Source organism: Mya arenaria, chromosome 2, assembly GCF_026914265.1.
Source record: "Mya arenaria isolate MELC-2E11 chromosome 2, ASM2691426v1".
Taxonomy (NCBI): Eukaryota; Metazoa; Mollusca; class Bivalvia; order Myida; family Myidae; genus Mya; species Mya arenaria.
In genome coordinates this window covers 30096026-30108397 of record NC_069123.1, presented here as the reverse complement: position 1 = coordinate 30108397, position 12372 = coordinate 30096026, and the positions used below count along the sequence as shown (strand labels likewise).

The 12372-nt window shown below is 35.8% G+C and overlaps 1 protein-coding gene across 1 annotated transcript in view; it reads left to right on the top strand.

The window, feature by feature from the left end:
- Positions 1-6412: 6412 nt before the first annotated feature.
- LOC128219738 (bone morphogenetic protein 3-like) overlaps positions 6413-12372 on the top strand; it is a 31658-nt gene continuing 25698 nt past the window's right edge. Inside the window, exon 1 of the mRNA XM_052927695.1 lies at positions 6413-7727. Coding sequence (XP_052783655.1) covers positions 7382-7727 — 346 coding nt within the window. The 5' untranslated portion in view covers positions 6413-7381. The remainder of the gene's footprint in view (positions 7728-12372) is intronic.

Here is a 12372-nt window from a genome sequence, read left to right as displayed (position 1 = left end):
GAAAGAGATATTGCCCTTTGCTTATTTTACATTTAAAATTGGTTTCTTCGCAACTCCTCTTATGTTTTCCATGCGATTTCTACCAAACTTTCAACTATTGATATTGATGATCATATAGTGACGCAGCCCATATTGACGGGCTTTCCCGATTCGACCATTTTTGAAAGAGTTATTGCCCTTTGCTTATTTAACACTTAAAATTGGTTTCTTCGAAACTCCTCTTATGTTTTTCATGCGATTTCTACCAAACTTTCACAGATTGATTATCATAAAGTGAAGCAGCGCATATTGTCTGGCTTTGGCGATTTGACCATTTTGAAAGAGTTATTGCCCTTTGCTTATTTTACATTTAAAATTGGTTTCTTCGCAACTCCTCTTACGTTATTCATGCGATTTCTACCAAACTTTCACAGATTGATGACTATATAGTGACGCAGCGCATATTGTCAGGCTTTCGCGATTCGGCCATTTTTGAAAGAGTTATTGCCCTTTTTTACATTTGAAATTAGTTTCTTCACAACTCCTCTTACATTTTTCATGCAATTTCTACCAAACTTTCACAGATTGATGATCATATAGTGAGGCAGCGCATATTGTCGGGCTATCGCGATTCGACCATTTTTGAAAGAGTTATTGCCTTTTCTTTATTTCACATTTAAAATTGGTTTCTTCGCAACTCCTTACATTTATGACTATATAGTGACACAGCGCATATTGTCAGGCTTTTGCAATTTGACATTTTTTGAAAGAGTTATTGCTCTTTCTTAATTTTACGCATTTCTTATGTTCCTTAGAAACTACCCTTATCATTGATTGGCTTTCGTTACAAAAAATGTCCCCATGAGGCGGGGGATATAGCTGTCTGTGACCGCTCTTGTTTCTATTAGAATACCACAGGGGGGTGCTTATGACTTGTTTTTGTTTCTTTTAGAATACCGCTAAGAGGCGCTTATGACTAGTAATTGTTTCTTTTAGAATACCGCTAAGAGGCGCTTATGACTAGTTTTTGTTTCTTATAGAATACTGCCTGGAGGAGCTGATTACTAGTTTTTGGGTTTCTTATAGAATATCGCCATAAGGCGCTTATGGCTAGATTTTGTTTGTCATAGAATACCATCAGAAGGATTCGTTTTTTTCTTTATAATATATACATGTATTCCGCTAGGAGGCGCTTATGACTTGTTATTGTTTCTTATAGAATATCGCCAGGAGGCGTTAATGACTTTTTATTGTTTGTTATAGAATACCGCCAGAAGGTGTTTCCGATTAGTTTTTGTTTCTTTACAGAATACCACTAAGACAGCTTATGACTAGTTATTGTTTCTTTAAGAATACCGCTAGGAGGTGCTTATGACTAGTTATTGTTTCTTTAAGAATACCACATTGAGGCGCTTATGACTAGTTATTGTTTCTTTAAGAATACCGCTAGGAGGTGCTTATGACTAGTTATTGTTTCTTTTTGAATACCTCTAGGAGATGCTTATGACTAGTTAATTTTTCTTTTCGAATACCGCTAGGAGGGGCTTATGACTAGTTATTGTTTCTTTAAAAATACCGTTAGGAGGTGCTTATGACTAGTTATTGTTTCTTTAAGAATACCGCTAGGAGGTGCTCATGACTAGTTATTGTTTCTTTAAAAATACCGTTAGGAGGTGCTTATGACTAGTTATTGTTTCTTTAAGAATACCGCTAGGAGGTGCTCATGACTAGTTATTGTTTCTTGAAGAATACCACATTGAGGCGCTTATGACTAGTTATTGTTTCTTTAAGAATACCGCTAGGAGGTGCTTATGACTAGTTATTGTTTCTTTTTGAATACCTCTAGGAGATGCTTATGACTAGTTAATTTTTCTTTTCGAATACCGCTAGGAGGGGCTTATGACTAGTTATTGTTTCTTTAAAAATACCGCCAGAAGGTGCTTCCGATTAGTTTTTGTGTCTTTACAGAATACCGCTTAGATGTGCTTATGACTAGTTATTGTTTCTTTTAGAATACCTCTAAGAGGCTCTGACAACCAGCGTTGTTTAAAATTCCAGAGCTTGTATAGGTCACAACTACATATTGGAAAAATCATTTTTATTTTTTGCACAAAATTCAAATGAAAATTGTCTTTAAAGCTTTACACATCCGTAAGTTAGTGGTTCAATTTTCCTAACATTTTTGTGAGAATTAACAACATAATAGGACTATCGAACTTGCCCCATGGAATAAAATGTATCTAGCACAAGTTATCCGCTTTCATTCATCATCCGTCGTTTTCACCAGCAGCAACAACAGCAGCTTTATCATTGTCATCACTGACACAACCATCACCACATCAACTTTTACTCCAACATTAACTCTAACTCCAACATTAACTTTAACATTAACATTAACTCTAACAATAACTCTAACATTTAATTTAACACAATCCAACCAGCTTTACATATTCCACGGGGTTTATAGTCCGAGCCGTCTTGTTTCTATAACCTAATTCTTGAATTTATTACTTTCTAAAAACCACTACCTGAACGGTTGAATGTTACTTTAAAGAAGCGCGCAACGTTTTTCGGCGTTAAAAGTGGAAGGGGCATTTTCCTTGCTTGAATTACTGTAAAAATGGAAAATCTCCTTTCCTACCTACAGGCTTATCAGTTGCGTGTATGCTTTTTATTAAGTGGGTAACCTGACCAAAGCCAGTTGCCAGTCTGGTTGCAAAACAGAGAGCAACCACTTGCAAGGTTATATGTGTAACCACTTGTACAGTATAGGTTATGTGTAACCTCTTGTTTTAGTTATGTGTAAATTAATTTCATTTTGGTATATGGTCCTTTTGTATAGGGCATTGATGTTTTGAAAAGGCCTAAGCTTAAAAGGAGTATTATACCACTCTTTTTTAAACAGAAAGAGAGTTAGAAATTAGAAGAAAAAACAACATAATAATTTTAATACTAAATACGATAAAATCATGAGCAAGGGGGACAACTTTTCCTCAATGAACTCATTTACGTTTTACGAGGTATGAGTTATCTTTTCGTGATTTACGATTTGTTCGATTAATATTATTTATGGTATCACACAGGAATGGTGAATGTTCCACTCGTACATAGCAGATTTTAAAACTATGCTCTTCGCTGTAAAAGCTCTTACGAGCCTTACTTATATCTTGTTTTTAAATCTGACGTAAAATAAAGCTTACATATTAATTAATAATGTACCTTTATAAACAAAATAGAACGAAAATAGACCATAGGCACACAAGGATAGATGATAACTCACCGATTGTATCAATTACAGCCCAGCATGGATCGAAAGCCTGGAAATAACTATTCGCAAGATCTCGTTGATTGCGAGACATCTAACGAGATTTTAATGGGTGACCCATTACTACGTCGACGAAAGTCTTCGAGGCCTTGGACCGGCGGCGACTCTTTAAGCACTAGCGGATCCAGGGGGTGTACACCCGGCGCTAACCCCCCTGAAATCGTCCAAGTTTACTATTTATTTCAATATAGGAGAAAATGAGAAATTAAATACACCAAAAATGCACCATTTCGGACCAGAAATTTCAAGAGGGCGTACCCCAAACCCCTGCCTGTAATCAGATTAATCAGATTATCTAAGTCAAATAAAGTTCGGTTCTGATGGAGGGACGCTAGTAAAAATGTTTCGCACCTGAAGGTACGCCTCCTCTAACGACAAGTCCTGTACTGCCCCTGTTATGTAAAGTTTGATATGGTACTGGTTTGAGAACGATGTAAATACTTCAAACATCGTACTGTTGTCTTTCGGTAAATGCTACAAAGAATGTTAGCGACATTAAAGCGACTTCCTCGCAGATTTGATGATGGTGACCGTGACAGTTTTGAAATTTAATTATTTTAATCCTTTCATGAATATTTCAATATAGGAAAAAAAGAGAGAAAAAAATATGCCCAAAATGCACCCTTTCGGACATAAAATTGTTAAAATTTTCTAATGGGGGATACCCCCAAACCATTAGTAACGGTTTAAGCCATCAAAAATTAATTGTCGGACGGAAATACGAAAATCTGCGATCTGTTCTTTTGTCAGCAATCGTTTTTCATTGGTTTGCAGATATTTACGCAAAAATGTGATCTTTCCGAGATAAAAAAAGTTGTAAAAACGGTGAGATTGCAGCTTTAAATTTTCATCTTGAGGCAGTATTTACTAAACGGCAGATTTTTGTATTAATCGTTTCCAACAAAATAAATCCAACACTTCAGTTTTGGCAAAATGCAAAGGCTTAGAAATAAAAACATGCCAACTAATCAACGCTCTAAGGAGAAAAAAAATTATCGTATGATCAAGAACTTCAGTTAAATGTGTAGTGTCACAGTTTTACGTGCAAAATCAAATAATCATTTGCTTATCTGGCCAATAAAGCTATTAATTTCGAAATAGATATTCTTCTTAAACTACTCAGAAATATCAATTTGAAAATTCGATCGTATGATACGATGGCTCAGATCGCACTTTAAAGGGACTGTCTCACGTATGATAAAATAGCGGAAAAAAAGAAAATTTTCGAAAACTGACATAAACTTGGCATCGATGTGTACAATGCATTGAAACTTACTAACTGAAGTACCACATAGTTTACAATTTATTTAAGCTCAGCAGTTATTTCGTATTTTTCCATTAAAAAAAGATTACTGGGTATGTCTACCAAGTAGAATTCATTCCTTATGCGTGATTGGCTAGTCGGTGTTATCACGTGATATTACCGAGATAGGTGTATAGCTTAATTATGTCACCCGATAAGAATAAGCCTTTGTAGCGCAGTGAGTAAAGGCTGGATTACAATTTTGGCGACGCGGGTTCGAACCCGGTCTCCGACACATTTTTTTTTACATTTTGGTACTTTTTTTACAGTTATGATATCAACACATTCTATTAGGTAATTGTCCTGAGATTCGTTACAGAAAAAAAATTTTTTTGGTGCCAATCTATGACACAGTCCCTTTAAGGCTGCACTCTCACAGAGTTACCGTTTTGACATTTTTTTTTATTCTTTGTCTTGGTATTAGCCAGATTTTGCGTAAATATCTTCGTTACAATTGTGTTTGGTGGAGACGGTCCACGGCCCCAAAGGTCCGGGGAATAGCGGGGACTTTGACTTTCGGTCAAGTCAATCCCAGGTGAAATCCCCATCCTACGGAGACCCAAGAGCTGGTAAAATCCCCGCCATTCCGGGACATCCTAGGTAAGGCCTATTCCCCGCTATTTTTTGGCGCGAAAACAAAACCACCGCATTCGCTCGGTACTTCGGGGACACCTGGAAGGTAAAAACACGGCCCATTTCTCCCGCTATCCCCCGGACCTGGGGCTGTGGTTTCAATTGACTGGTGCATTAGTTGCATTGAGGCAAAAAAAATATGCAATGAAAACGTATACATATTACAAGAGTTTTTCCTCAGAAACATCAATTGAGGCTGGAAGCGTGGGTGATACTGTCTAAATACTCAAGCATACGTCATTTCCTAGATTTTAAATATCAAACGGTCCTTAAAAAACTAAACATTATCGTTATTCATTACTTTTCCAATGAAAACCTCATGACAATGTTCTTGAATGAGAGATAGCCCATATCATCTCAGTCGGCTTTCGAGTGACTGAAGCCCCTTCACGAGTCTTCAATTACTATTCATTCAGTTCTAGATTTGACTGTTTTGTGCTGAAAACAAACATTTTAAGGCTCATTCAATGGGAAGATATTGTTGTGAATTTGCGGCTATATTAGGAAAACTTTGTTGATTCTAAAACTAGAAGCTCCCCAGCCCACCTGGACTCCAAATGTGTGTCTCGCGTCGTGGATTTAGATGGGAACTTGAAAACAAGAAAGCCTCATACAGTCAAGAAGTGGGATTTAATTTTTAACAGGTGTGCGAGAGGAGATTTAATAAAGGAGTATTCTTTAATTCATTCAAAAGGACACACATTTCTCCTATCGGCTTTAACTGTTTTCACATTCAGATTCGAGTTTTATACCACTATTCTCTTCTCTGTTAAACCGGCAACGATGTTTATGAAGCTTTGGAGGAATCATTTTCATTTTGCATTCTCATGTAACGAGCATGATTATACAGAAATGCATGAACTATTTATTTTGATTATAGTAAACTAATTATCGCTTTGCAGTATCACGTTTTACTCGACCCATAGTGAATTTGTCAGCAAAGAGGAGACTCTGTGCATTCAGTAGTTGTTCTTTTGTGGGAAAGTTAATGATCATACCATAAAATTATATCTCTTTTTGTTAAATTAGACACTCGAGCAGTTATGGATGGGAATACGAATGATTTGTAAGACGATTCGTAACTCAAGATGACTATCTGGTACAATCAAGATCGGGCGACTTAGAGTCGCTGTTTTCGCTATATGGGACTGATCACCACCTTCTTACAGGGTTTGAGTCGCGTTCCAACCTTTGCGGAGCTTTGTTTTGAACAAACAATCAAATTGAGATAGGCTTGTGTCAGAACGCTGCTAAACGCTGTGATGTGATGATGATAACAATATCATTCGTCAAATTTTGTCAATAATCGATTAGATGACGCGCTTGTTTAAAAGAAAATCATGAACGGATACTATACGGAATATTATTCAACTAGTTTTCTAGCGCAATGCTGTGAAGATACACATTTGTCAGATTTTTAGATTACAATCATGAAAGATTGATCGCTGGATTTTAGCTAAAGATTAGATAATAAATGCTACAGAATTTATTGCTCGATTTATTCCAATCTGCGATCGGCTCTGACGTGCCGCAATTACGCCATGTTCAAAAGTTGGAATTTCTTTGCATTGGATATAAATATTCTTGGATAAATAAATATAGAATTTACGAGAAATAGCTTACCATCCCAAAGAGTGAAGCAGAAAAAAACCAATACGAACGTCTCAAACACATTTTGGAATTTTGCGTTCTTGTGAAATGGATTTATAATAAACTTACGTGTTGACGCATAATTTTATATTTCAATTGAATTCACCAGGTGCTAATTATTTAAAAAATATATCAAAAATGCTGTTCATTTCACAGCGCACACCGGTATATAAGTCAAGAAAATTAACTCCGTGTGATTCGAAATTTATATGCTTCATATGATAAAATAAAAACAGAAGAATTGGAATTGCTGTTGATAAGATACAGAGAATAGATTTAATTTTCTCGCCGGAGTTTTAAAATTGTAAAAAAAATAATAATAGCAGAATAACATGTTAATACAAATTCATCTTAGCCATATTACAAATCGATTTGTTTTGGAAAAGTGTCATCAAGTGAAAGAAAATGATACCAGTTTAGATGAAATTTTGACAATTCTTCAGTGAGTTTTAAATCTCGAAAATCCGTCTGTTAGTGTATTTTAGATAAACATGCGAATTGTACGGGCCAACTTCGGATTCCACAATATTCAAGTGTTGATTATGTTCGGTTTATTAATTGTATTCACTTTAATACTCCGGGTGGATTGTGGCAAGAAAAACAAAGACAAGGGGAAGAAAGGCGGCAGCGCCGGCGGCGGCGACGGACCGGAAGAGACGGAAGCCATTGAGCGTCTGTCGAAGGTGTTTGGCATCGAGCATGCGCCGCAGCACATGGTGGGAGCGACCCCGCCCCAGTTCATGCTGGAGTTGTTTAACGATATTACAGACTCGGGTGGCCTCATCAAAAAAGGGGGGCCCTACAACGCTTCCACCGTCGTCAGCTTTCCAGATAGAGGTAAGAGACCGGTGACGCGGGTATCATAATAGTAGCTCGGAGTGGGGTTAAAGCTACACTCTCACAGTTTGAGCGGTTTGACCAATTTTTATTTTTATTTTTCTTGTCTTGGAATGAACCAATTTTAGCGTAAATGTATGGAAACCAACGACTGCTGACAAAAGATCAGATCGCAGTTTTTCATATTTACGTTTGAAAAATGATGTTTTTGGCTTAAGGTGTTAAAAATGCTTTAAGAAATAATGAGTTTTTCAGCAGTTTTCCAAACAATTGAGATCTGTTATTTTCTGGGCTATATGAATGAATTAAAGGCATTGATGACAAAAGCAGCTGATTCTGAGACAAAAAATAAAATAAGTCAATACTGTCAATCTGCGAGAGTGCTGCTTTAGCATTAACTCTGGTCCATTGTATGTGATGAACTGGCTTAGTTGCAAGTCATCGAAATTGAAGTTTATTCTTGAACTGCCCGATTACTATTATAATTTTGTTCGTATATATCTAAGATGTTCGTGAAGTTACAAGCCTGAAATTATAAAACATATAATACATTATACAAACATAGTTTTACAAATCCGGGATTGAGTCGGGCTTACGGGCTTGTGCTTATTTCGATCACGTTGTAACCGGGAAATGTGAATACACCGATAACACCTGGCCGGTTACCTTTCCCCAGAAATGATGGGCCGGTTTCCCTTTTCCCCAGAAATGACAATATAAGAAAACAACAACATACGACACGTCGTTGTATGAGGGCAGTCCTTTCAAAAAACTGGACCCAAGAATACTAGATTAAAAAGCAACAATTTCACTAAAATGTCTACCAAATGCGTAAGTTTAAACAGTTTATAAGCCCGGCCTTATTAATGTTTTTCTCTTTTAACCATATGCAATAGTTAGAGCTGTAGGACCACTCTAGATGTCATTCATTGCAGGTCTCGCGTTTAAGGTACAAAATGACTCCTTTGGTGAACCGGTTGGGACAAAACTCCCATTTTGGATTTAAAATTGTGTTTGATGTGACTGGGTCAAGCCATAATGCAACTATTATAGGGCGCGGGGAGACCTTTATAAACTCAACAACCACAGCATTGTATTTTCTTAACATGTACTTCAACGGGAAGCGGTCTACCTCCCAAATATATCAAACTTACTTTAATATACATTTGACAAGATTCCATTTACTTAAATTTCCCTTGCGTCACATATCGCTCATATTTAAGCCTTAAAATTCGAATTATCCAATTATGGATGCCGAAAAGGCGACGACGTGGGGGTTTCACAATGTGATTGCACGTATGTCTTCTTGATCCTATCTGTTATAGTGTCATCTTATATCAACTTTTGAGCAAATAAACCCCAATGAAATCTGAGGAGAAATACACCATGCAAGAATATAGTGTTACTTTATCCTATCAAAATGACAAAATTTTAATATGTCTTTGTGTCCGTACATTACGGTTGTCCGGATTATTGTCTGAAGCAATTTTATTTTTATGGGTCTCAAACCGGCGCAAAATTAAATTGACGGCACAATATGTATCACTGACGGAAAAATAACTTAAATAATTTGTCACAAAGCTGTATATGGTATATTGCTTATTATGGTGTGTTCTCCAACATACATTTAAGGTAGACCATCCATCATTAGGATTCACAAATGTGTTAGTGCATTTTAGATATAAACCTGGATAATATTTCTATGTTTATTTTTATTGATTAACCATTATATTAGTTCTGCATGGATTATATTTTTGAAATAAAACTATAACGATATGATATAATAAAGGGGTGGGGGTGGGGGGGGGGGGTAAAAAAAAACAACATATACAACAATTTTATAAATTTGTTTCTGAAATACACAATGACCCGATTGTTCAGAAGATCGTTAAAGTTAACAACGGTATTAACTGGATCGTTGTTAACATTCGAATCTTGAATTCTCTGAAGGTTTTATGGACACACATGTGATTTGCGGTGCTTTACACAATTATTAAGACAACTGATTCACCTATGCTTGTTTTACTTAAATATATCAGCAAATCATAAACTAGTCCACCTTTAAAAGTTAACAACGATTCCGGTAACAATGTTGTTAACTTTAACAATTTTCTGAACAATCCGTCCAATAAGCTCTCGGTTAAAACTTTTTAACATTTTGTAACTTTCAAATGAAACTTTATCAGTAGCAATTTCTGGTTTAAACGATGGATGGATTACCTACATTAATGTTTAACCGAGGTTAAACTCGAGTGTACATGCATTCCTTTAACAATACATGCAGTAACTGTATGAGCCCCCAAACTTTTTTCTCACTTTTCTTTATCTTTACATTTCTCCAGTACATTTTAAAAACGTTTACAAAAAGGGTAACAAAATATTTCCTAAATGACAATTTTCGAGTCATTGGGTACCTAATCACGTAGTTTAATCTCATAAACAAAAATTAGACATGAAATGGCTGTTTTCAACTCTTCAGTAGATTTTTATCGCAAAACGTCACCAACAAAAAAGGACAAAACTCCGCAAAACTTTCAGTTCTTAAAATGTTCATATCCCCTTTCAATTCTTGTTTCCAAAATCAGATCCCGTGACACTGAATGATAAGCCTTTACAATGCGAGAAACCAAAGGGCCAATTATGTAGACGCAAATTATAGGATTGGGTCCCGTCCATTTGTTAGTGATAGATTATTTACAAAGATTTTTTCTCTAAATGTTGCACTTTAATCATTCCGTTTGACAAATGACCACTGATTTAAAGGTTTGGGGACTAAACACCAAATTCACTTGGCTGCATGTTGTGACATTAAAATAAAATTATGTCGGCCACCAAAAAATAACGTCGAACAGAACACCACTGGTCGTTGGAATTATCATCAATACACTGTTACCAATACACCATTTACCACCATCATCGTCGTCGTTGTCATCATCATCATCATCATCATCATCATCATCATCATCATCATCATCATCATCATCATCATCATCATCATCATCATCATTATCATCATCATCATCATTATTATCAGTATCATCATCACGTCGTCGCCGTCATCCTCATCCTTATCCAACTCCTCCTCCTCCTCTTCATCATCATCATCAGTCGTCGTTCTTTTCGTCATCATCATCATCATCATCATCATCATCATCATCATCATCATCATCATCATCATCATCATCATCATCATCATCATCATCATCATCATCATCATCATCAATAACTATCAACATCATCATCATCATCATCATCATCACCATCCTCCTCCTCCATCTCATCATCATCAATAACTATCAACATCATCATAATCATCATCATCATCATCATCATCATCATCATCATCATCATCATCAGTCGTCGTTCTTCGCGTCGTCTTCGTCATCGTCATCGACATCATCATCATCATCATCATCATCATCACCATCATCATTATCATCATCATCATCAATTCAGTACCATCATCTTTACCATCATCATCGTCTCCCCCCCCCCCCTTCGCATTTTGAACCAGTTTTCATACAAGTACTGCGAATATACTTATATATCAAAATTCCATGCATATAATTCACTCCACTCCACCAATTTATCATTGCTAGAAATATTCGATTGAAATCAGCTTCACCAGTTTCTTATATTTACCATCATCTTCTCTGCGTAACGCCTGATTGATATCATTTCTAAGTGGTTTCTGAATCCAAGACATTAAAATATAATTTTCAATTAGAAGCTGTGTCATTCCCGCGCTATGCATGGGTTTTTAATTGAAAAAATCTCTGATTATAATGGGATTATAATTGACAGTGCTTGCATTCATGAAAGATGCTCTTGAAATATCTTTCAAATCTTTTATGAACCGTTTTTCATTGTGCTATAACAGACATACACTTATAGATTTTTTTTTCATTTTTTGATTACCAAATCTTTCGAATTTATTGTTGAAATACCTTGATACTAGATCACCAGTAGTGACAGACCAGCAACAGCTACATGATTGGTGGTGTTTGGTGTTTTTGAAGTAGTATTAGTTGTTGTCCTCGATGCTGTTGTTGTTGTTGTTGCTGTTGTTGTTGTTCGTTTTTAGCAGTGCTTTTTAAATAACTTTTCATTCCTGATAGATACTATAACCTATGCATATAACCATTTAATAAACAGACCGTTTATATAACCAAAATTAGGGTTTGATGGTAAAAAATATCTTTCATTCTAACGTTTTGATTATTAAAACGTGAATGTGATGTGATATTATGTTAAATATATATTTCTTTTCAATTCTTACAATCTTTTTTATTTTAATTAATTACATTTTCTCTCCGATCTGACAGAAGATAGTACGAAACCCATTGTCATAAAACAATGTTATTAATTATCATATAAATAGCACCTCTTATCATTACTCACCTTCAAATATTTTAACTATTCTTACAAGGACAATTTTCCCATAAAGTGTAGCTATCATGGGATAAAAAGCTTTATTAACATAATATGCGTAAAAAATAGGTCTCAAAAACTCCCACCCTCCCATAGAGAGCGCCTATTTGCACCAGAGAAAAGTCAAATAAGTTAAACGCTTGATTTAAGATCCCCATTGGTGTTAACTTGCCAGTAAAATAATGGACCAGCTGCTGTTCAATATTTGTATGGC